This window comes from Pinus tabuliformis, chromosome Q, assembly GCF_031772625.1.
Source record: "Pinus tabuliformis cultivar Carrire ecotype Pingquan chromosome Q, CPIR1, whole genome shotgun sequence".
NCBI lineage: Eukaryota > Viridiplantae > Streptophyta > Pinopsida > Pinales > Pinaceae > Pinus > Pinus tabuliformis.
This window is the reverse complement of record NC_142296.1, coordinates 923,538,352-923,565,053: the sequence shown is the minus strand read 5'-3', so window position 1 is coordinate 923,565,053 and position 26,702 is coordinate 923,538,352. Positions and strand designations below refer to the sequence as shown.

Here is a 26,702-nt window from a genome sequence, read left to right as displayed (position 1 = left end):
CCAAAGCACAACCCTTACATACTCGTTGATATTCCCTCATGTTAAGGATGCCATTTACCATTTGATTGAGAGAGGGAATGATTTTTTAATGTATATGCCCATATCTTCTATGCTATAGTTCGATAGGATTGATTTCCATGTGAACTAGGGCTTGAGGAGATGGTGTTATAACTCTATACGAACTCCAATAACCTTCGCCTTTTCAATGCTTGAATCCTTTCCCCAAACCAAAATTTACCATATTGTTGAGGTGAGCATTGCTCCATTTTCGAGCTTCAATGATGTAGATCCAAGGCCCTTCACTGCATAATTGTTATTGTCTCCTAGCTCCATTGCATGAGATGATTGTTCCTTTGATAGAGTTTGAAGTTGTCCACTTTCTCCTGTCATATGTCTTGATGCCCCACTATCAATAATCCATGCATTGTCATCATCAAGAGTACCTATAAGTGTAGTCAAGAACACCTTGCTTTTGACTTTCTTAGATAAGTTGTAGATGATCTTTCCAATCTAGCCTCCTGCAATTCTTATGATATTGAATCCCATCTTCAAGTAGCTTGTCATAGAGGGAGTAAACTTTTCTTCCAAGCCAACAAAGTAATCTCCAACCTTTTTCGTCCTTAGCTTTGATACCATGTTGAGAAATCAATGCTAGTAGAAATTAGGGTTTGATTCCTCTTCTTTGATAATTACTTGTGAATTATGTTGGCTTCTTTTACTTCTTTATTATATTATATTTCATCAAGCAATTACCAATTTATGTGTATATGAAGATCACAAGAACAAGAGACACAAGATGTAGGCGGACAACCAGGGCAAAACCCCTATAAGGGGAAAACCCAATTAGAACTCTTCCTTCAATAGATTCAAAAACAAGATGAGATAGTCCAAGACTTCTTTGACCTAGACACAGACTTCCTCCAATCACCAAGTCAACCCTTCCTTCTTCTCCAAATGATAGCTTCCCAGCAACAACTTCGACCTTGTAGCAGCAGAATTTCGGCCTCCCCAGCAGCAGAACTTCGACCTCCCCAACTTTGACCTGCAGTAGAGTTCAGAATTTCGGCCCCAACAAATGCCCAATAACTTCGCACGTGTGAGGAATTGATAGCCCAAAACATCAAATATGTTCCTTCCAACAAACTTCTTCCTTCCTTAGGAATTTCACACTTTTTCTGCCTCTCTTTCTTGACTATCAAACTTGTTGAGTTGGTGTAGCAAATGAATCGAACTGCCTCTTATATATAGCCTTCTTGTGGGTCGAATTGCCCTAATGTAGGCTGACTTCATCAAGATAGGGCCGACTTGGTGTGGAGGTGTCAAATGACTTATTTGACTAAAAAATAATTCTTTTTACATGATACAAAAGCCCAAGAAGGGTCTAATAAAATTGACAATGACTCTATTGACTCAATATAAAACCTAGAAGCCTACAATGGAGGCTTTGACCTATAAACATGATGACCCAAGCATGAAACCCATGCTTTAATAAGTCATTATGAATTTTTTTTTGACAAATAGATTACGTTATACGATTATGAAGACCAAACCTAGTTACATTCTTCAACAAGATGAAGCCCAAGAATGGTCTATTACATGATGACAAGGACTAGGACTAGGACTCAAGACATAAACCCTAGAATCCTACAATGGAGGCTTTGACCTAAAAATAAAATAATAAAGCATGAAACCCATGCTAATAAATAGTTTTCTTTTATAATTAAACTCCTTTTTCTTTCTTTTGACAAATACATTTCATCATGGCTCAAATTCAATTATGAAGACCAAAGACCGACACTAGTTACATTCTTCAACACTCCCTCTTAACTAAGGATGTATTTATAATTACATATATACAGAGGTACATGGAAGATCTCAAAATGATATAATCTATGAAAAGTCACAACACACACAATGCTACAGATTAGATACTTGACCAAGTTATCTAATCAGGTGGGACTAAGGTGTGTTCCAAGCTTTAGTCTCTATAGGTACCATCAGGCTTTAGCTCTAACATCAACTTAGGGATCTAGGTGCGTATCCAATGTCAAAGCTCCAAGACCAATGCCACCCTCCCTACTTCGGGATCTAGACATCATCACAGGCTGACCAAATGTCCTCCCAAGCATCTTGTCGCCCCAAGATGCTTCATCTCTCCTTATTAACTAAATCTGTAATGTCCATCAATCCAAGCATGCTTCTAAATTGTTCAACCTTTATATGGAGAGATCCTGCACAATCACAAACCCAATTAGTAATAAACTTTCAATATATATATATATATATATATATATATATATATGTTTAGCACAAACCTTTGGGGTTCTTAATCAATCTGATGCTTCTTAGATTATCATATTATCCAATCACATGTTCGTCAAAAGCTTTCTTCTTTAACTTCTTTAGCAGCGCTAAACTCGGCTTTAGTACTTCTCCCAAAATATCCAAGTCTTGTTTACAAATTTACCACTCACGAATATTCTTTCTTCAAAGCCTTTATTGTAGTAGTCACATTATGCCCTCCCTCTCAACTAGAGATATCAACAACTTCATTCTTACAGGTTCTTTATCATAACATTGGAGAAACTTCAAGCTTTCAAAGCTTCATTTCTTCAGGAACATTATTCTTTCTCATGGCAACAAGGTTATCTATTCTTCATCATCATTCTTACAACTTCCGTCATACATCATGCTTATCATTATTATCAAGTCATCTTCAATTATGAATATCTTCAACATCTGAAGATTATGTACCTGCAATTCTTCAACAACAAGTACAACCAAGTACAAATATACAAAAGCATGAAGTCAACTATATCAAAATAGGGTTATCATGTCATTACAATGGAAGCATCAAAATAATCAGCTTTAGACATTAAATACTTAAACCTAGTTAAGTTCATAGTCAACAAGGGTTACATCTTTTATATTCTGGACTTCAACAACTTTGCTAGGGTTTTATCACAAACCCTAGATTTCATCATCTTAGATATAACTAAATCAAGCTAGCAATTCAATCATAGCATTTTACATCTAGGGTTTTATCATTATGCTCTAGAATTTCATGTCAAACTCTACTAGGGTTTTTGTTATAAACCCTAGAATTTATCAACTAAATCATGGATATCAACAAACAAGTTAGCATACTAGCATTTCAAATCCAAGGTTTCATTATTATTTCCTTATATTAACTTTTTATTAAGGTTTTATCGAAAATCCTAGGTACAAACATCAGACTCCAAAAGTTAGATATACAACAATTTTTGACTAGGCTAGGGTTTTGATCATACAAAAGCATATACACATAGAGTTCCATTTCTAGGATCTTATATTGAATATAGCAAGGGTTTTGTCACAAAACCTAAATCATCAAACCCTAAAAAGGTTAGGGTTTCATAACGTCATCAAACTTTAAACATCAAGGGATTTCATCATAGGTTTTAGATTTTATCAACAAACCTTAAGAGGACTAGGGTTTCATCATTATTGTTACCTTACCCTAAGCACCAAAAGGATAGGGTTTTATAGAGAACCCTAAGGTTAGGGTGTTGTCGCACAGAGTGTCTAGGCACCACAACAACGCTCAGAGTAAGGGCCGTCACTCTTGATCCTTACTCACTTTGTTTAGACTCTCTCCTAGGCAATTCAAGGGGGGTAGTCCCTAAGGTAAATGGATGAGAAAGCCTATGGAACACGGGCTCTAGGAGATTTTAATGATGGACAACTTGACAAATGTAAATGGGTTTTGATTAACTCAGATGAATAGATTAAACGGTAATGTAACCAAAACACGACCACAAAATAGAAACAATTATAGACCAGTGCCTTTATGCTTAATTAACCGTAGATTGAGTAAGAAAACAAGTTATCCAGAACAATTTTCCAATATGTGACGAATAGTGACAATATGATCAATATAAATGTTCCAAACTGTATCATGCAAGAGATTTCAGAAAAATGATTTTCAATTAATGGCCCAGATCTAGAATTAATTACCTTCCTCCTATTGCCATTATAAATTCTGAAACATTAATCGCACTTGTCCATAGAGAAATATGCATTTAATCACCAAATAACATTAAGAAACTTCAAATTTTAATTTTAATTATTCTTTAGGCAATAACTTTAATGGTAACTCAAGAAATCAAACCTTTCTTTTAATGCGACGAAAGTAAAATGAATTAAAGGATTAATAAATTAAAATTTTAATGGGCCATAGGCCACATTGAAATTTTTAATGTGAATGCGTGAATCCCTTTGATTTGATTCCTTAGTCACCCAAAATTTTAAACTTTTTAAAATCTTTTAGATTTTTTTAAAGATATTTTTTAATTTTTAAATGAATTTGAATGTTTTAGTTTTAGTTTTTTTTTTAGGATTTTAGATTTTTTAAATGTTTTTAAATTTTTAATGTAAAATTGAAATCATAAATAAAATAAAATAAAAATGTGGAATAAAAAGTAAATCGATTTTGTTTGTTTGTTTGTTTGTTAAAATCTTAATGAAATCTAACTAAAGTCTTATTTACATGAAAAAAAAGAAAGGGAATAACTAAACCTAAATTTAAATTTCCTAACTCATAATTGAAAAATAATAAAAAGAAAAAGAAAAGCGGCTGCCTCTAAACGAATATACAAAAGGAACTAAAATAATATCTAACCTAATGTATATACATAAAAACAAAATCAAATGTTTTGGATTGTTCGCTACTTGCAGGTCGACGACTAGAGTTGGACAACGACGGAAGGAGGGCTTGACAGAAACGATGAGAGGCGAGAAGGAAGCTACGTCTGAGGGTTTGGGCAGCGCTGGTTAGCAGTAGATATGGAGGATGCGGGGTTAAGGATTGTGGATAGGCAACGAAATTACACGCAGCAAGAGAGGAGGCATTATATGGGTAGCGAAAAGAGCAGCTGGAGGAGGCAACACGCAGGAGGAAGAGCTGCGGAGAGCGATGATGGATGTGCTGCTCGATGGATGAGGAGCGAAGAATGGTAATGGACGCGGATCCTTGAAGAGACTAGGGCTTGCAGGCTGGACGAAGCCAAGAAATGGAGCAGCGAGGTTTAAGGACGAATTTGCAGGAAGAGGAAGCTATGGTAGCAGCTTAGGCAGAAAGGAAGTGAGGCCGAGGGTTTCCTTGCTGGTTTTGAAATAGCACACAACCGGGGCAGGCAACAGAAAGGGATTTAGCGATGAATGGCTGCAGATTTGAGCGGGTGAGGGAATGAAGAAATGCTGTGGACAGATGAATGGAGAGGTGACTGAAAAACCCAGGTAGCAAATAGGGGTTTGCAAATTTTCTAGAGAATGTAGTAGCATCAAAATGACTGTGAGCCCTCTAAAAAAAATTCGAAATGCACAGTGAACTCCACAAATCAGGCCACATATCAAAGAAACCAACCAGCAAACTAGTGGCCCAGAAATCCCTTAAATTTTTTTCGGAAATCTTAAATTAAATATTAAAATTTTCTGCTTTAGAATTTTTATGAAACCCTTCAAAATATTTCCAGATTAAAAAAAAAATTAGATTTAAACCCCCAGACTGCAAAATGCTGAATAATATTCCTGAACAATGATGTTGATGAACCCCAGAGATCCAGATCTTACCCTCCAGGGCCTAGATCTGGACTCTATACAGATTTCTCTTTCAGATCTGTAGCTACAAGACAACAAGAGACACCCAAACGATATATACCATGACCCAAAAAACTAAAACCCAGAAAACCCAAGTCATAAAACTGAAAATAATTACAGATCTGTATACATGAATGACAGATCTATCAGATCTAGGGAGTATGAGTCTGAATTCGCTCCTAGATCTAATAATTTGAGGCTCTCAACAACAAGATTTATCGATTTAGCACAGAAAAAATAAAAAATTTTAAAGTTTAAAGGAGGTGTTGAGCTCAAAACCCTTCATGCATCACTCATAAAAAATATCCTATGATGAGCCTGGGATCAAATTAAACTGGTCTCTTCAGAAAACACGGATCGGGTATTGGCTGGTCCAACTGAAAACTTCCTCGAACGCTCGATGATTTAAAAATCAAGACTTTCCTGCAAGACTCAATTCAACCATCAACATAGAGCGAAAAAATGATAATAAAATTCAGATATATAGAGATACCTGCTATTATATTCAAAACTTAAATTATCATTCAAACCCCAGCGACTGAGCAAGATACCTGTACTCAAATCACTCTTTAGAAAGCTATCATCGATGGCTAAAAAGAAATTTATGCATGAAAATGACACATCTTATAGTAGTTCCACGAAGAGTAACACCAACAGAAATTAACCCCAAAGTCTTTCTTTATTGCTCATAAAAAGATTACAAGAGAGCTTTTCGCTTAGCACATGATCCAAAGATCGGATGAATTGACTGACAAATGACCTCCTATTTAAAGATAAATCCTCCAACGACTAGTTCGAGTGATCCTTGTCAAAGCAATCTCGACTATTGATGAGGATCAAAATTCCTTTTAATCTCATCCGTCGAAATTTTAAATTCTTGAGGAAATTCGAATTTTTCAATTAAATGCATTTTAATTAATTCAAAAATTAATTTTTTGAATTAATTTCCTCAAAATTTTGACTTTGACTTAATCCTAGGGACCAAAGGCTTAAAATTTAACAAAATAATTAATTTACCTTAGTCCCTGGACCTCTTAAAATTTAATTTTTAAGGACCGACGAATTTTTCCTTCGGAGAATTTAAATTTACCTAGGACCTAGAATTAATTAAATTTCTGGCTTAGGATTTTAATTAATTTTGGCCAGAAAATTTAATTAATTAACCTATGAGGGGATAAATTATTTTTTCAACCCTCAAGACACTTTACATCATGATTTTTACATTTTTTACATCTCAAGGGGGAAAACCCATTTGCAAAAGACCCTCACAGACTACCCAATTCCGCGACACAAATATAATCTAGCAGACCAAGCAATTTGTAATAAAATAACCTAACCAAATAGTTAGGACTATTCCCAAATCACTTTTACGTACACTCGATCTAGAACACTAGGACTCCCCTAAGATTCCAGTGACAAAATCCATTCCAGCTTTGGGGTAAGGCTGAAAGAAAACTCTGCCGACCATCCGAGAATGGATCGGTGAGACAAGAAACCTCCCGGAATGTAAATCGTCACTAGAAAAGTAGGTTTACTTAGGTAATTACATACACGACAGAGATCTGCGAGATTAGTTACATTATACACATGCAGAATGGGTTTACATTATAAGATGATGATCAAGCTGATGATGATGGCTGGACGGCACGAACACATCGATTATGCATTATCCCTTTTGTGAAAAAAAGGGGTGTACTGCTCTGGGTCGTTGACACGTAGTGGTCAACATAGGGTTTTACCAAAAATGAATAAAATGGAAAGAGATAGTATGATAAGGGTAGATTAAATATAGTGATTAATCACCCTAACAAGAATATTTATGATTCAAAACCCTAGACATAAGAGAGTTAGTAATATAAAACAATTTTCAAATGAAGAATGATCATACCTTTTTGTATGAAGAGAATCTTGTAGCAAATCTTATGGTCTAAGACATACCTTGAGTTTTTCTTTAACAAACCTTGTATGTCATCTTCTCTTGAAGGGCTTCATTTGCAGCAGAGCTTCTTTCATGATTCAAGTCTTTCTTTGAAGTTTCCTCCATAATCCTTGTGTATTCTGCAAGCTTTCCTACCAAGGAAAATACAAAGAAAGGATTATGAGCATGCAATACAAACAAATCTCGATGTGTGGAGGAAATTAATCATGAGAGAGGAAACAAAGAACAATATATTTATCTTTTGGTAAAATTGGTGAAGACTCCCTCTTAATCCAATCATTTTTAGGGATATCTACAACTTATCAAAACAATTCAAGAATTTCTAACAAGACATATTAGATAAAAATAAATAAAAAATAAAAACTTTACAAAACTTTAAAACAATAGTCTTAGAAGGATATGCAAGAAAAGACTTAATAATATAAGTCTTTGACTTTGAATTCTTCAACCTTGTTCTTCTTGGGTGGAGCTTCATCAACAACTGTTGCGTGTTCTCTTTCTCTTTTCTTGTTCTTGTTCCTAGGATTTTCTAGACATCGATTCTTATAATGTCTCATATAATGACAATGATAACATTCTACTTTAGATAGGTCAATCTTTTTCTTTGGTCCTTTAAACTTCTTGTTTCCTCCCTTTTTCTTGTAGTGAGCAGAATATGCATTTGAAGTGTTGTCCTCATCTTCTTCCTTCTTATTACTTCCTAATGAGATGCAGGCTTTTTCTTGACTGCATGCATTCCACATTTCTTCAAAGGATGGTGTTTCTTTCCAACTTCTAATACTAGATGCAAAGGAGCTCCATGATTTTGGTAGACCTAGTAGAGCAGCAATCACAACTTATTTGTCTACTATGATTTCATCAATAGCTTGGAGCTCATCTCTTATTCGGGAGATCCTCACAAAATATGAAGATATAGTGTCATCTTTTGTCATCTTCATTGTTCTTAGTTCATTCTTGAGACTATCAATTTGTCCAATGTTCTTGATAGTGAATAGTTTGGAAAGAGCCTCATACATTCCTTTTGCAGTGTCTATATTGGATTTATAGGGGATTACATTGTCTTTTACTCCATCTACAACTCGTATCATAGCTAAGATGTCTGTCTCCTTATATTTTTCTTTTCCTGCATCATCTGCGGGTTCCTTCACCTTTCCTTGAATAAAATCCAATACTTTGTGTTTTGCAAGGATGAGATCCATCCTCTTCTTCCATGCTCTATAGTTGGTGGCTCCTTCTAGCTTATTCTTTGTCTTCATTGAAGTTGCCATAGATTTTCTAGATGTAGATTCTTCCCTTCAATAAGCCTTCTTCTTATGATCTTGTCTTGAAACCTTTATTTTGATCCTTTCTTCTTTTGATAGATCTTCAAGCTGTCTTTTCTCTTCTTTTACCTTAGCTCCGATACCATGTTAGAAAATCAGAAAGGCAGAAAAATTTTCCTATGTTGGCAATTACTTGTGATATTCTTATTTTCTTATTAGCTTTCTTTATGTTCTTCTCATCAAGCATATATCAAATCAAAACATGAAGATTAGTGACACCAGATGTAGGCACTTAGCTAGGGCTAAAATTATATAGCGAAAACCTTGTCAAACTCTTTCACTAATAGATTCAAATCAAGTTAAGACAAACCAAGACCTTCCTCACTCCACCAAGTCAGCCTTCCAGAATGATTGTTCAAACTTCAGTAGTCAAACAGCTTCAACCCAGCTACTATGTAGAATTTTGGCCCTCCAGCTCCCAGATTTTCGACCCTCCTGTAGATCTGAAATTTTCAGCATTCCTGCAACCCAGAAACTTCGAACGTGTGGCTGTAGATTGAGAATTTTTGGCTTCTTCTTGCTTGACAAAAGTCTCCTCCTTTTTCGCTGGGGTCTTCTTCTTCTTCTTAGGTATTTCACTCTTTTTTTTCTTCTCCTAAAATTGCAGATTGAACTTTGCTTGTCTTGTGCTCCAAATGAGGTTGAGTTGCTGCCTATATATAGTAGTTTTTGGCTCCCAATTAGGCCGACTTGGTGGAGGAGGCCTAATTGACTCATTTAATATCAAAATAATTTTTTTTCTTGATAGATGAAGCCCAAGAAAGGTCTATTACAAGATGACAGGGACTAGGACTCAAGACATAAACCCTAGAAGCCACAATGGAGATTTTGACCTAAAAATAAAATAATAAAGCTTTTAACCCATGCTAATAAATAATTATCTTTTATGATAAAATTCCTTTTTCTTTCTTTGGACAAATACATTTCATCATGACTCAATTTCAATTATGAAGACACACACTAGTTACGTTCTTCAAAGGGGATATTACAGTTGTTTGCTAGTATTAAGAGTTAGACATATCTTCTAGGACTGCCAATTTCCCAAGCATTTTTGGAGTTGGTTTGAGGATTCATTGATTGGGGATTAGTGCTATTTGGGGATGGATGTGCTGATTTGGCATTGCTTGAGGATAGTGGTGCTATTTTTTTTGTGCAACTGAGGCGTGAGTTTGTTTTTGATCATGTGGTTAGCTCTTTGTGTGCTTTCATCTTTGTTATGTGTAAAAATTTCTCATTTCCCACCCCGGTTTTCAGTTTCATCTTATTTCTCCAAAATAGTTAAATGCCCTTTCCCATATCCATACATTCAACAACTGAAAAATAAATTTTGCTGAAAACACAAATTCTGGAAATTTTACAGAATGCTGGAAAATGCAGAAATGAAAAATCAGCAGGTACAAACAACCATTTAACACATTTAAGCCAATGTTGTTAAAATCGCGATCGGGATTTATTCGGCGCCGGGAAAAAAGCGGAAAAAATCGTAAAAATCGGGAAAAAAGCGGAAAAAATCGGGAAAAAATCGTTTGGCACAAAAATATTCATTTTTTTTCAATTTTTTTAATATCTAAACCATCTACAACATAAAATAAATACATTGACACATAAATATGATAAAAAAACTAATATATAAGATGTTTAATATCATTTCTAGCGCTAAAATCACACATAACATTGAATCATGTCCTGAATAGTAAGTCCTGAGTCCCAACTCAGCCTCAAAATATCAACAAAAAATATGATAATGTATCTCATCATGTCATAATGTCATATACAATAAAATGAAAGTCTAAGACTCTAATCCTATTGATTTCCTCTGCCCCTCTTGCGAGAAAATGTCACTGCTTTCTCTTTCCCCCTAGATGAAGATGCTGGTGCCTGTGGTGGTGGAAATGGCAGTGGAGTCTAACGTGCTCTAGAAGCTGAAGGAGTAGCTGTAGAAGTAGCAGCTACTGTAGGTAGACGGAGACCACGTCCTCTACTGGTGGTAGTGGTAGCCCGGGTAGGCGGTGTCACCTCCTCCTCCTGCTCCTCCAACTCCTCCTCCTCCTGCTCCTGCTCCTCCTCCTCCTCCTCCTCCCCCTCCTCCTCCCCCTCATCCTGCACTAACCAATCCTCAGTGGGATCCATGAGAGGCCTCTCGGTCTCGACTCTCAACCCTCCATTCAGCAGTGGTGTCAATCCCATCCAATGAGATGGCATCCATATCAGGTGTCTTCTCTAGTTGCCTCACCCACAATCGAAGATTGTAGTAGACATAGACCATGTCATTAAGTCTACGGGACTCCAACCTGTACAAAGTTCATGAAATAATAATTAATAATTAATATTATAAAAAAAAATATTGTTTAATGAATTCAAAAATTTATTTGGAAATTTGCAATATTTTAAATGTTTAAGTGTTAAGTTGTTAACCTATTGCGCTTCTTGTTGTGTATTTTTTCAAATACACTCCAATTGCGCTCACATCCCGAGGAGCTGCATGTTTGGCTGAGGATGCGTACGGCAAGCTTTTGCAAAAGGGGTACTCTGCCACCATACATCTTCCACCATGCGTCTACAACAAAATTACAAATAAAATTTTAAATAAACATAAGAAAAAAATGGAATTTGAAGAGACAATGAAATTTGAAACAAAGTTACAAAGTACAAACTAAAAAATACCTGGCATTTTAATCGTCCTATCAATGACAGCCATCTCAAAGCCAAATGTGCCACCTGACATCTTATATGTCTCAATTTGTCTAGAGATCTCTATACGTTGTTCTGGAGATCTCACCATCTTCTGGACACAGGTTAATAATCCTTCCACGACCTCAGTATCAAAATCAAACCCACATGCATAAGAAAATGCAGGGTTTAGGAAAAGCCCAGCAGCATGAATGGGACGATGGAGTGTGTTGTTCCATCGCTCATCAATGACGTTCCATAGAAGGAGTTGTCTCTGGAACCCATCATCTCCCTTGTCATCATAGTAGGACCGAATGGCTTCTTTGGCCCTGTCCATGGCTTCATACAAATAGCCCATTGCGGGCTTCTCACCATCTACCAACCGAAGAACCTTTACCAAAGGTTCAGTGACAGCGCACACCTCCTGCACTCCCGCCCAGAAGTCTTCTTGGTATGAAACAAGTCTGCACACGGCCTCTCCTTCTGGTTTGCGGCTCATTGGCGAAGAACGCCACTCCTCTGAAAGAAACATTCTCTTCAAATCCCACATAGATTTCAAGAGGGATTGAAGAGATATGAAACTCGTCGCAAACCGTGTAATGGCGGGGCGCACCAACTCTTTGTTGTTGGTGCATTGTCTCATCAAGCTAAGCACAGATGTGTGATTGTAAATAAATTTTGTGATGCTTTTTGATGAGTCAACAGTCTCTTTGACAAAGGAATTTTCCCTATGTCTTCTAACATCAAATCAATACAATGGGCAGCGCAAGGTGTCCAAAATAAAGTAGGATGCCTGTCCATAAGCATTCTACCAGCAGCAACATAATTTGCAGCATTGTCCGTTATGACTTGGACAACATTTTCTGCACCCACCTCCAAAATAAACACATCCAGCAAATCACATAAAGTTCTTGCATCTTTGATTTGATGAGTTGCATCAATAGATTTGATAAACATAGTCCCCTTGGGACAACTAACCAAGAAGTTTATAAGGGTTCTCCCCTTTTGGTCAGTCCAACCATCTGACATAACAGTGCATCCTGTTTGTGCCCATGATGCCCTAAAATCCTCCAATCTTTGGGTGCAGTCACGCTTTTCATCTTGAAGAAGCCGGCCTCTGAAATCATGAAGAGAAGGGATTTTGTACCCCGGGCCAACACTGGCAATAGCATCAACAGTAGGTTGGAAAAATGGATTATTCCTTACAATGCTGAAAGGAATATCACTCCAGAGGAGAAATTTTGTCATCAACTTGTCAGCTTGTTGTTTTTCATTTCTTTTTAGCATTGAACCGATAGTTGGTTGTGCACCAGGTGTGGTTCGAGGAACAAAAAATGATGATGCAGCTACCGGATTGACTGACGCTGCAGTAGAACCAGTGCCACTTGGCCCACTTCCTTCAGCTGACCTTTTTAGTTGCCTCAAAAGTTCTTCTTTGGCCTCTTTAGTGTGCTCTAATTCTCCCAATGATTTCATGGCTTTTCGGATAATTTCAGCATTTGTATTTTTACAGGGCTCCACATTACGTCCAGGGATTTGTGCAAGGTGGAACTTCAACCTGTACACCCCCCTGAATATCTCCTTTCCACACAACTTGCAATACAAGTTTTGTCTATCATTCGGAGTTTTAGGTTCACCATATTCCCAGAAAGGATCCAATTTCCTTGGCATGTTTGTTTTTGAATTTTGAATTTGCAAACCTATGGAAAAATAAGGATTAGGAAATAGGAATTTAGGATTACATAATACAAATTACAATTTAGCATTTACAAAATTACAAGTTAATTATTTCCAAAATCCCAATTTCCAAACCCAAGTTACCCAACCAAATGCCAAAAAACAATGAAAATTCAAAAAAAATAAACAATGTTTAAAAAAAATGAGAAAATAAAAATAAAAAATTGGTTCTCATAGTCATAACAAATAACCCATCCCAAATCAATGAAAAATTTCAAAAAATTCTTTAAAAACAATGAAAAACAAAGTTTTTATAGAAGCAAAACAAAAAAAAATTAATCTACATACCTTTTTTACGGACAAATTGGTGATCTTGGCTTGGATTCCTCCTAAAAACGCTTGGATTCGCTCCCAAATCCGACGGAAACCCTTCAGCTGCTCTCCCTCACCTCTTCTCCTCCTCCTCCGCGCGGACAGCCAAATGAATAAAAAAAAAATCGATTTTTGCATATAAAAGCCCGCTGCCCGCGCCTGTAGCGATTTTTTTCCAAAAAATCGCGATTTTTTGAAAAACTCGCGATTTTTTCGAATAAATCGGGTATAAAAAAAATTGGCGATTTTTATGGATAAAAATCGCGATTTGATCGGGTTATGGTTAAAATCGCGATTTTTTCAAAAAATCGCGATTTTATCGGGATTTTAACAACACTGATTTAAACACAGTAATTTTTGGTCAAGGTGACCCTGGAAAAACCCCCTACAACTCTTGGGGAAAACCAGTTTGAGAGCTCCTTATTTCTGAAAAATGCTTTTTACAGTGAGAAATATTCAGCAAAAAGTCAGCAAGTAAACTTTTACAACTTATCTCGTTTTTCGTGCTTCACAGCCAACTGGAAAAACTTGCAAACAGTAAAATCTGAACAGCAAAAAATGCTGTACGTCCTCCTCGATTTCTGTGCCAATTTTTAGCCTTAAATTCTGCTATACGACTTGCCTAGAAAATCGTGCAAGCTGCCAGAAATTCTGCTGTACGATTTCCTCGATTTCTGTGTCGAAAACTGTTGTACGGCCTCCTTGAAAATCGTGCCAACAAACTCAGATTTCTGCTCCTCGATTTTTGTGCAAACTGCTGTACGGCCTCCTTGAAAATCGTGCCCAAAAATCTGCCTTTCACTGTATGCTAACTCAGCTGTACGGACTTGCTGGAATGCTGCCTTGGAATGTGTGCCAAGCTGCTGCCTCCTTCTCCTCCCTGTCTAGAAATCTCCCTTGCTCTCTTGCTCTCCTTCTCCCAATCTGCTCATGAAAGAATGAATGACCTTTTCCTCCTTTAATCTAACCCTAAGTGACTTTTGGGTGATCTCTAAATCCAATGGCTGAAATAGATTGAGATCTAGGGCTGAGATTAAATGCTCATTTAAATCTCACTTTCTATTTTTTAATTCACCCCACTTTAATAAAGACCCACTTAGTCATTTATTTCCAAAGTCACTTTTCCTTTCTAATTTTACATTGACTTTATTAAAGTCACTTTAAAATTAGACTTTAGTAACTTTATCACTTAAAGTCACTTTTAAATTAGATTTGATTTTATAAAAATTATAAAGTCACTTTGGGAGAAAAATTAAATTCTTTTTGGACACTTTTCCCTAGGCCAAGGATCAAAGCCTTAGGGAACCACCTGTCCTCTGGTACCAAATTTCAACAATATGGAAGGATGAGGTTCACTATTAGTTGTTGGCAAAAGCAGCTTTGCTAATCAAAGATGCCCAATATTTGGATTGCACAGAGTACTCTCCCTTTATTTCTGCTTTAGTAGCTCTTAGGAGGAGGTTATGAAATTCATTGTATACCCATTTGTTTTCTAGTTTTCTGATTGTAAATATAAGATATACTTGAAAATAGTAAACTGTAATATATTTTTATAATATGTTTAATTACTGTTACTGTTAAACATTTTTGTAATAGTTAATAACTGTTATCATTAAATAGTTTTGAATCTGATTCACTCACTCTTAGTGAATGGTGGCAGCTGGCAGGAATTGGAGGGCCATTTCTATTCAAAAGAGCAATGGATGAGTTGGCAAATGGGTCTACCAAGTTACAGTCTGAATACTATATTTATGTAGTAGTATCTCTGCTTATCCTTTCTTCTTTAACGAAGGTAAGAAACGTGCTATTGGTTTTAAGTTTTTTTCGCTGCTATGAATTTTGCATGCAGTGTCAAGTATGCATGTCACTATGGCACTTGCTAAGAAGGCTATCTTCCTTAAGTCCGAGACCACTTATGTTTTTCTTTCGAGTAAAAGTTAAAAGTAGAGATAAATTGTACCCATCATGTATCAAAAATCCTCCCACCAATCCTAATCATTTCTCTGCATTAGTATAATAATATAAAAACAAAGATTATTTATTCTCTACAAATAAAGGAATTCTTATAATACTTGTTATTTAATTGCTTTGAATTTTTTTGCATGTCTGCAATTGATATTTAGCTGGCTATGTTGGCTTGATTCATTACTTATTTGATTCCATATGGTTTCACTTATCTCCTTGTGTTCTTGATAAAAGTTACATCAATAAGGAAAACTAATTTGCTGCCTCTGTGCTAAATAGCAATATACAATTAGTATTTTGGTCCTTCAGTTTTCATATTTAAAAGAAACCATTAGAGGCGAATATGATAAAGTGATGAAGACTAGACTAGGGTTTCAATGACACAACAAAACTTGGAAAAGATGATGTCAGCCCTAATGAGGGAGGTTTCACCACAATTAATGCTAGATTTTGCATTTAAAAGGTTTATGAAGGCAAACCTTGGAATTTCATCCACAAGTATCCACTCAAAATCAATCCTATGGCAAATTGGACCTAGAGAAATCCTTGCAGCTTGCCTTAAAAAGCCCAGGAGAGGTAAAACAGAGAAAAATATTTAATTTTTAATAGTTCTTGATCAACACAACCCTAGCCAGTGCCTAGTCCTACTTGGGCTAATGGAGTTTTAGGGCAAATTTTAAAGGAAGATAAAAATTGATTGGAATAAGGGGGATTTTTTTTTTTTTTTCTTGTAACATCTTAACTACCTTTTTTGTGGGGCAAAATTAAATATACAAGATGCACTCTGTTAGACACCTTAATCCTTTGGGATTATGGTAAAACATAATTAGCTGTAAATATGCAACATTAGGTTTGGTGGGCAAACTAACAGCCCCATAGTTGAATAACTGTCTCTCCTTGTAATAAATTTATGTGTCTCCTTAATGAATAACAATGTTCAGTCTGACATGGTACGAGAGCTGAGTACTCCTCTGTCCAAACACTTTTGGCCTCCTCTCCTCTCCTTAGTTTGGATTATCGTTGTCCAAACACTTCCTCCTCTCCTCAGTTTGAATTATCGTTGTAGTTCGTGATTGTATTAGGCCCTCTCAGTGCAATATGGTGAGCGTGGATCAAATGAAGGGTTGTGCGCTATTTAAATCAATTATCTCAGAAGAAACTTAATAATGTATTCCATCACACACTAGTTGACGTACTGGATTGCTGCATTTGGCTCGGTGATTTTTTTTGGACCACCACGGGGCTCGCTCTTAGCCCAACATAAAACGACACCTGCCCAAGTAATTATGTTGTAACGTTGTTCCTTATTATGGTCATGAGTTAGATGAATAAACACATGGTTGTGATTATGATCCCAATGAATTTGTGCCACGTTTAATGCCTGAACGGTGTTATTATTCAACCACGAGCTGCTGGAACCAATCCATGGTTTTCTGTCCATTTGGATGATTTTTTTGCTATGCATTGTTGTTGCTTGGATGAGCTTTCGATTCAATTTCTAACTTTGTGGCTTGATCCCAATCGCAGTGTGCTGCCATAGCCACATTTTCTTCTTCAATCTGTAGTGGACTTTAAGACTGCTTCTGTAGCTTAAAGTGTTGAGGACCTCTGCACAAATATTTATTCGATTTCTAGCTACACAGCCTGCATTGAGAGACTGGATGATGCTGGAGCACCCTTGGCATCATTGAAATTCCACACGCGCGTGTTTGCGGCTGGTTGTTAATTGTTGACAATGTCCATCGTGGTTGAATGTCGAGAGAATCACGAATATCCGAATTAAGTGATCTTGCTTCAGAATTCCATTGCTCAGACTTTTTATTATTAAAGTGGTCTATTTACCAACATTGTGTTTAAAGTGGTTGGAATGATCCATTAGTTATTCACACTAATTGGCACGCACTGCTCAATCAAAGACAACTCGGGGGTCCTTCAAGATGATTTCGATTTGATATATGCTTGCTCTCGTGGCAGTTTAAAGCAGTTTTGCCAACTCCGATTTTGCAAGTCACAAACTCTGCGGTGTCGTTATAGGAGCTATGTATTCAACCATATAGTTGTTGTCCTGTCATATGTTCCACTGCTATTCATTTTTCATCGTTTGCTTTTGTCAAGCATGCTTGATTAAAGAGAGCATGCGCTTGATTATGATTGATGGTAGAGTGGCTTGCAAGTTGCAGCGATGTAGGAACGTTTTCATACGGTGGTCATTGATTATGCATGGTGAGAAATTTTAATTTTTATTAAATAAAAAGAAAAGAAAAGAAAAGAAAAGAAGAAAGATGGCATAATTAAATGATTTTGAAAAGTATATAAGGATTTTGAAAAGTCACTTTGGCTGATATAAGTGAAAATACATTTCAATAGTTTTATGTTATAGAGATCAAAAGATTTTATGAAGGAAATCTGGAAATTGTTCAAGTATTATTGGATGTAAAATGCATTCTTTAAACTCAATAGTTGGCGTAGCCTTGACCGGTAAGGAGAACTACGCAGAGTGGCTCAAAAAAATAAAGATCACACATTTTTAATGATTTATGGGACAAAATTTGCAAAGGAGAAGTTGCAGAACAGGATGATGACGATGAATTTGAATTGAAGCCGAAGGAGGAAGCACTAGTCCAACCCACATTTGCCAGAGAACTTGCGATTTGGAAGAGCAAAGACAAGAACGCATTTGCCCTCATCAATGCTACAATTAGCGAGGAGGTAAGCAAACATATTGTTTCCGTTATTTTTAAGGTGGTTCACGGACACTGGGTGGTTGCTACATCCATGGGAAAATCTAGGCAGATCAACCTTAAGAGATCTACCCATCAGCCAAACAAGCAGGGCCTAACCCCAAGGGCGTCATGGAGATTTGACCCCATGACCTCCCAACTGGCAAGGTACTTAGCAACGGGAACTCGACCAATTGAGCTAACCCTTGGGGCTCAACATATTGTTTCAATTACTAATGCATATGGTGCTCTTAAGAAGTTAAAAGAATTGTATGATTCTCATTCAGAATTAGAACTCACACTATTGCTCATAAAGATTTTTAATCTTGAATTGAAAGATGATGACCCTGTTACCGCTCAAACTAGTAGGGGTCCTAGGAGGGGTTCCTATAGAGCAACTACTAGGTCAAGTGGTAACAATGGAGTAATAGCCCACTGTCACCTCAGCTAAAGCTCCCTACTCTTTACGAACTTTCACCGATGGGAGGAATCCCGGTATTAAGGAAATCACTAGGAGAAATATATCAATGGTGTGAAGGTAGTGATTCCAAGAGCCTATTTAAAGGAGAGACTCTAATGATAGGGATAGCTTCCTTTAGAAGCAAGATGAATGGCTCTCCAAGAAGGGCCAGAAGGAGACCTAGACCTAGGGTTGCGGAGTATTTCTTAATGTGAAGTGCCCTAGACCAAGGAATCCTAGAAGAATAGGGTTTCCAAGCAATCCTTGTGAAACTGAAGTGACAAGGTAGGCGGACCACAAAGAAGCCCTAATGAACCCAAACAGGGTCAAGGGTTTGGGATTTTGACCAAGTGAGGGAGGAGAAAAAGGATCAAGAGATTGGATTTGACTTGAGACTTTAATGCAATGATCCTTGATAAAGCCACTAACCAAAGGAAACCTAGGGAGAATGGTTTGCGAGCTAGGGCTTGGAAAAACTTGAGATTCCATCGGTGAAATAACTTCAAAATTGGAGGACCTCTCACGGACACACCAATGCAGCTCTATACCAAAATTCACCAAGTTTGGATGTCTACAATCAATTTCGCATGATGCCCTAGGAAGCCTACTAGGGTTAGGGCTTGGAAAAGAGAAAAGGACGTGAGAAAAATCTTCGTTTTGGTGATCACCTAGGACTAGACTAGTGCCTAGCCTATTGTGTTGTAGATCTAACCCGGAAATATTATAGATCAAATACGAAAATGTAAGATAATGCAAATAAACCCAAGAATAAGATGAAATGATTCTTTATTGATCAACCCTTATGGTAGGGCAACACCATACATTCACTCCTTAAGGAAGGAGAGCACTCCACAAGCCATATGCCTGTTCATACAATAATCCTTCACTTCATATCTCTCCATGTGGAGTCTCTAGCCTCTATATAGGCCTCATACATACAATACCATGCATCATTACCATGGTTTCCTCATACCATCAACTAATACCATGGGCCCATTACATTATTATTAACTACTTGTGGTCCCTTACATGACATGGGTTAACCACCTTATTTATTACTATGGCCCATCCCATTATTACATTATTACCTTGGGTACCTCCCTTGGTACCCCATATTATCCCCCCTAGGTATATAACATATTGCGAGAATGGAGTCAATGAGATTCAATGTTTAGAGATCCTTATACCCAGTCAAGGAGTTCCCTAGCAACTTCACAAGGCCTAAGAGGTAAAAACTAGGTTACTATGAAAATTTATACTTCTTTGATGCTGCAATTGATGACTTATCAAGGCAATTATGAATAGTCATATACCCCTAGGACATTCATTCACTATAATGTTGGAATTTCTAAGTCTATCCATTAGAAATTATTCTTGTACTATCTGATTTATTTCTTCTGACTTGTTCAATTACTTAACAAGTTATTTACCATGTAAATACTGGAAATAAATACAAGTACAATATCAACACATACAAATCATTAACTGAAAGAAACAATCACAAAAGTGACACAATTATTTTTGGACTAATGTCCCCGGAAAAACCCAATGCGGGAAAACAGATGCATCTATCAGAGGGTTTTATTCTTAACCAGTTTCAGAATACAATCTGGGTGCTAGAAATGGCTCACCCAACAGAGAATGCCCTCGACAGTAGTACCTCTTAGTCGGAGATAGATATTCCGGCTAAAACACTGGAGGAATGATCCCACATCAACACTGCAGCGCTTCTGCTGCTCTCTGTCACCCTGATAGGGACTGCGTCACCCTATCCAACTCTCTAGCTCCAATTTGTCCCACGAAATCTCCCAGCGTCAGCCTCTCTGGCCCAGTGTTAGCCTATTTTCCCCAGCGTCAGCCTCTAGGGGCTCTGCATCAACCTCTGGAGCCTCTGCGTTTCCCACAGTGGCCCTCCTCAGGCTCTGCGCAGCTCCTGGCTGCCTCTGTGTCAACCCTCTCCAGGCTTTTGCGCTGATGCTCCCATACTATCTTTGCCTCTCAGCTACTGTATTCACTGCCCCTCAGCTACAACTCTGATCACTCCTTCGATTTCCTCAGCAAAACCTGCCCCAGAAAATCGAATTCTTGATCAACTCGGTATGTTCTCCAACTGACCCTTAAGCCTCTTCTTATACTTTTCTCGTTGAAAATTCAACGATCGATATTAAGTCCGTAATCAGCGGCTAAGATTAGATCTGGCTAGATCCATGACTAATTGACCATTCTAACTTAGTTTTATATTAATTCACATTAATATTTTATTTTTCCTAAGTTTAGATATAGGAACTCCATTAAAATATTAATTATTTTAATATCTCCCAAACTGGTTAGATTCTGCCCAAACCATTTTTGGATCTTGGAGATTTCATGTGCTTTAGCCTCTCCACTAATTTTCGTGGCTAGAGCACATTTGATGCTACCCAAAATCAACACTCCCTCTTAGCGAGCACTGTGCTCTAGTAATACTCCTCACTGAGTATCACCCTGATCATCCAGCATCGGTCCCTGTGCTGATGCTAAGCCTGCTGCCCAACATCCTCTGCACTGCTGCATCATGTACTGCTACCCATGGCCCTGCCACAACTGCATCCGTACGATAGCTCCATCTCCATCCGTGCTGCTGCTCATGGCCCTGCCACTGCCACTACTGCATCTGCACTGCATCCCCTCTCATCATGTTGCATTGTGTTGCCCATAGCACTGCCACTGCTAACTGTTGCACTGCAGCTCAGTTACTGAGAAGTAAGTAATTGATCCTCGCAACTCCAACATCTTTGTCAGGCTAGAAACACTCTCGATGATGAAGCTCCCTCTGTCGCTGAGAAGTGCTCCCTCTACAAACCTCTGCGCCATTGCAACAACTCCATGCCTCTCGCACTGCTGCCTCGCGCTATCCTGGGACTCTTGCACTGTAGCCCTCTTTATCGCTCCATCCGCATCCGTCTCTACTGACATCCGCCAATCCTGCTACTCCTCTCTGGGACTCCCGTAGCCAGGTATAATCCAAGAGGTTGGGTACCTCGAGGATCCTGCCCCTTAGCACTTGTAGTCCGTCTGACTATAGCTCGATGTCTCCCCACCTCTTCTCTCGAGGTGCATGAGCACTCATGGCACAATCGTCATCAGTCTCCACTTCCTTCTTTGCCTTAGCCTCTCCCTTGCTCTTCTTCCTAGGACACTGGTTCGCATAGTGACCCAGTTCCCCACAATGGAAGCACTTGACCTTGGAGAGGTCCTTCTTCTTTCTTTTCTCCTGCTTTCCCGCAGATGCGAGAGCCGCATCTTCTTCTTCCTCCTTTTTGATTCTGACCCCTTTTCCGCTACTCCCCGCCTTGGACACCCGTCTGATCTCTTCTTGACGAAGAGCCGCCCATAGTTCCTCCCAATCTGGAAGGCTCGTCCTGCTTAGTATGCTCTGGAAAAATACCTCCCAATCTTCTGAGACTACGTTCAATGCGGTCCTCACCATCAATTTCTGATCCGGTGTGGCCCCTATGGAAGTTAGCTGATCACGAATCTCCTTCATTCCACTGAGGAAGACATCTATCTGCTCTCCCTTTTGCATCTGATATGACTGCAACTGGTTTTCAAGTAACATCCAACTCTGCACGGAAGTTTGCTGGTACAATTTCTTCAAGGCCTCCCACATCTCAATTGTCGTCTCCTTCTCGGCAGTGTGTGGCACCACATGATCCTTGACACCATAAAGGATGATGCACTTTGCCCTGGCCATTGCCTCCTCGTACTTGTCATTTTCAACTGGGTCAACTGGGATCACTATCGTTTTCAAGGCGAAGTGTTTGATGCGATACCTGTCTAGAATGGACAAGATCCTGGTCTTCCAGACTATGAAGTTTGAAGCTCCGTCCAGTGTATCCTGATCTCTTAGCCCATTCACTGCCATTTCGCTGCTCCTCTTTCGACTCTTTCAAGTCTCTCTACTTCCCGTCTGGAAGTTCTCGGTTTGACTCCCTCTGAGCCTCGATTTCCCTTCTGGAAATCCCTCTGCCAATCCTCGGCAACAACTCCCTCCTCCTTGGTCTTGCCTTATTAGGTACTGTTATGACCACAGTACCCCACCAGCTTCGCTCCGCAATTTATCCACAACCTCCTATGCCCTAGTAGTCTGAAGGTTAGAGCCTCTAGGCTCTGCGCAATCCTGGCACCGGCACAATCTGCACCTCCTGGCCACAGCATCGATCCTTCTTGGCTGAGAAAGATGACTGGGTACTGCGTAGGTCAGGTCTGCTCCTCTCTACCTCAGCGCTGATCCTCCTCCTGGCTCGAACTGATGACACAGGCTCTCTGCGTCACCTGTTTCTTGCTGCTTTCTGCTAGGAACAACTTCTGTCAATTAGGACAACTGTTTCCGCTGCTGCTGCTCTGCTCGGCTGATGCCTTCAGTTATCCTGTGATCTGCGACCACGCTCTAATACCATGTTGGAATTTCTAAGTCTATCCATTAGAAATTCTTCTTGTACTATCTCATTTATTTCTTTCTACTTGTTCAGTTACTTAACAAGTTATTTACTATGTAAATACTGAAAATAAATAACAAGTACAATATCAACACATACAAATCATCAATTGAAAGAAACAAACACACAAGTGACACAATTATTTTTGGACTAATGTCCTCAGAAAAACCCAATGTGGGAAAACCAGTGCAACTATCAAAGGGTTTTATTATTAAGCAGTTTCAGAATACAATCTGGGTGTCGGAAATGACTCACCCAACAGAGAATGCCCTCGACAGCAGTACCTCTCAGTCGGAGACAAATATTCCAGCTAAATCACCAGAGGAACGATCCCACAACAACGCTGCAACACTTCTGCTCTCTGTCACGCTGATAGGGGCTGTGTCACCCTATCCAGCTCTCCAGCTCCAATCTGTCCCACGAAATCTCCCAGCGTTAGCCTCTAAGGTCTGCGTCAGCCTCTCTGGCCCAGCGTCAGCCTATTTGGCCCAGCGTCAGCCTCTCGGGGCTCTGCGTCAGCCTCTGGAGCCTCTGTGTCTCCCACGCTGGCCCTCCTTAGGCTCTGCGCAGCTCCTGGCTGCCTCTACGTGGCCTCTGGCTGCGTCTGCGTGGCCTCTAGCTAGCTTTGTGTCAACCCTCTCCCGGCTTCTGCATTGATGCTCCTGGTACTATCTCTGCCTCTCTGCTACTGTATTCATTGCCCCTCAGCTGCAGCCTGCAACTTTGATCACTTCTTCAATTTCCTCAGCAAACCCTGCCCCAGAAAATCAAATTCTTGCTCAACTTGGTGTGTTCTCCAACTAACCCTGAAGGCTCTTCTTATACTTTTCTCGTTGACAATTCAACGACCGAGATTAAGTCCCTAATCAATGACTAAGATTAGATCTGGCTTGATCCATGACTTTTGGACCATTCTAACTCAATTTTATATTAATTCACATTAATATTTTATTTTTCCTAAGTTTAGACTTAGGAACTCCATTAAAAATATTAATTATTTTAATATTTCCCAAATTGGTTAGATTCTGCCCAAACCATTTCTGGGTCTTGGAGCTCGCATGTGCTTTAGCCTCTCCACCAATTTTCGTGCATAGAGCACATCCGTTGCTACCCCAAATCAACATATAATTTGCATTAAACAAATGAAAAACCCTCACAAAGACAGGATCCCAAATTAGCATTTCATTAAGGCAGCTACACCAGCTTCATGAAAGAAATTTTTTCATACATTATACAAGTGCAAGACATGAAAAATAAACCATGAAAAAGACACAAGTATAGCGAAATCTTCCAATCATCAATAGAGTCAAAAATCGAAGTTCCAAGATTAAAGAGAAGCTCTTCCAAACATCGAAATACATCAAGATTGCAATTCGTCCATCAATAGGTCTAGCAAAATTCCCAAGAAGAGATAATGATCCAAATCCAAGTGATGATCAAATGAAATGATCACCACATCAATATATATCCTCCCTAAAGGGTTCGATTTACCTAATAAGGCCTAACAATGCCCTAAATAATAAAATAATGTGCAAAATAACGTTCCTTGGTGACAAACCCACCAATATAGCTCCATAATACAAAAATAATCCTCCCAAGAAGGCAAAATAATAGATACAATAGGTCGAAGGGCCATTAAGGAGGCCTAGTGGAGTCCAATGTGTGCCAAGACGAATGAATGAGCTCCAAACATAGTGATAAAGGGGGTGGCCCCTTGATATCCAAGCAAATGACCCGTGGTGCCGCCAAGTGCTTATGTGGGCACAAGACATCCTCATAGGTCTCCAAATGGATCGAAAAAACCTGTATCCCATCTGTAAGGGCTGAAAGAACGATGCAAGCCCTCCCATTGTCTCTCATGGCAAGACACATCCTCATCTGGGACCTGGATCAGCTGTCAAGTGTGTGGTGCAAGAGTGGAGCTGGCTGGGCAAGGTGGTCTAGGTGCATCTTCATCGTCCAATAGGTGGAACATGAGCAAGCAATAAGTGAAACTGAAGGATTCCGTGAAGTGGCAATCTTCTCTTTGCTATGGTGGAGACCCATGGCTCTCAATGCTCACCCTACAAATGCCAATATGATCCTCTGGAGGGCTTGGACCCTGTATAGGGAGACTAAACCCAAGATGAAGACTCACTTGCAATCCTGTATAAGATCCAATGCATCACATTACCTTTTAGTACAACGAAACATTAATTCTACTGAGTAAATAACCTTACAAATCATGGATCGAAGTGGACACTTCATAGTGGCATGCCCTTCCATAGTGGGCTTTAGAACGTACAAGTGTCTCCAAGCTCAAGAAGAAGGTCAACCAAGGACCCTATTAGGTGGTTTCAACCTCTAAGGGGAGTGACATATCCATGGTACATCCATCAAATGGCAGGTGGCATGTGCTATAATGATGGAATAGAGTGGGGCATTAGGGGAAGGCCTCAAGCCACATGCCACAGTACAAGGGTAGCTATAATAAGGGAAGACCACACTTGGGTATATGAATGTAGGAGGGAGCAATCACGGTACATGAGTTACCCTGACCTTTGTTTTTCCACCCTTCTTCATATGCATTTTATTGATTTTTTTCTTTACAATTGCTCGGGGCTCCAAGGGATGAGAGTATGATGTGTGAGATAAAGCAGTGGATACCCCTTTAAGGTGGGGTAGTTCATCACCTACCAGCGGTTGGGACAATCATGGGTTCCTTAATGATGAAAGGGGTCGGTATGAGGGACCCTAGGAACCAAGGTGATGGCCATAATGATAGGGAACATTTGTCCAAAAATAACGGTGTTATTGTGTTTTTTCTTTCTTGCTCAGTCTCCGCATATAAATTAATTAAGTGAAGGCTGCCATGTATGTATTTCAATATTTGTTCGACAGGGGCAGAACATGAATATTATAATTGTAAAATTTTAAAAATATTCAAGAACACAAATTTAAATACCCCATGTCGAACAAATTCAATTCTGAAATACAATTCTTATGTGATTGTACTAATCATTAATATACTATGTAAACCCTAACTTCTAGATGAAGTTTTTGGAAGGAGGGATGTATGTAATGTCCCACCTACAATAACAAACAAAATATGAATATTAGCATACATATGGGACATCCATATGATAGCTACGTATGCATGGGCCTGCGTGTATCGCACTATATATATACTGGCTAATACAGGTAAATGTCTAAATTAAGGTAATGAATTGATTATCGAAATAAATCCCTATCTCACAAGAATATAATGAGTATATCAAATTAGATATTTGATACTTATACCACCTTATATACATATATATGATAAATCTTTAATTAAAAGAAAATGTTAATTTTAAATTTACAAATTATATTAAAATTAAAATTAATAAAATAATAATATAATTTAATTAAAATTATAAATTAAATAAATAAAATATATTTATTAAAATATATAAATCTTAAATCAAACCAAATCCTACGTAT

General features: G+C 38.4%; 2 protein-coding genes across 2 annotated transcripts in view; one reads left to right on the top strand and one right to left on the bottom strand.

The window, feature by feature from the left end:
• Nucleotides 1–11,054: 11,054 nt before the first annotated feature.
• On the bottom strand, nucleotides 11,055–12,266 carry LOC149222479 (uncharacterized). Its single transcript, XM_089383115.1, has 2 exons — nucleotides 11,314–12,266; nucleotides 11,055–11,189 (listed from the first exon to the last, which is right to left on the bottom strand). Exon 1 carries the CDS (start codon nucleotides 12,209–12,211, stop codon nucleotides 11,552–11,554), a length of 660 nt encoding a protein of 219 aa, XP_089239241.1. The 5' UTR covers nucleotides 12,212–12,266; the 3' UTR covers nucleotides 11,055–11,189; nucleotides 11,314–11,551.
• A 3,015-nt stretch (nucleotides 12,267–15,281) lies between these two features.
• The window catches only part of LOC149222478 (ABC transporter B family member 25, mitochondrial-like), a 553,005-nt gene continuing 541,584 nt past the window's right edge, over nucleotides 15,282–26,702 (top strand). The window contains exon 1 of the mRNA XM_089385458.1: nucleotides 15,282–15,409. Within this exon, the coding sequence (XP_089241584.1) occupies nucleotides 15,317–15,409 (93 nt within the window). The 5' untranslated portion in view covers nucleotides 15,282–15,316. The remainder of the gene's footprint in view (nucleotides 15,410–26,702) is intronic.

Bases quoted from the DNA above. Each gene is read 5' to 3' on its own strand.
- LOC149222479 (XM_089383115.1), bottom strand. From the start codon at position 12,211: ATGAGACAATGCACCAACAACAAAGAGTTGGTGCGCCCCGCCATTACA.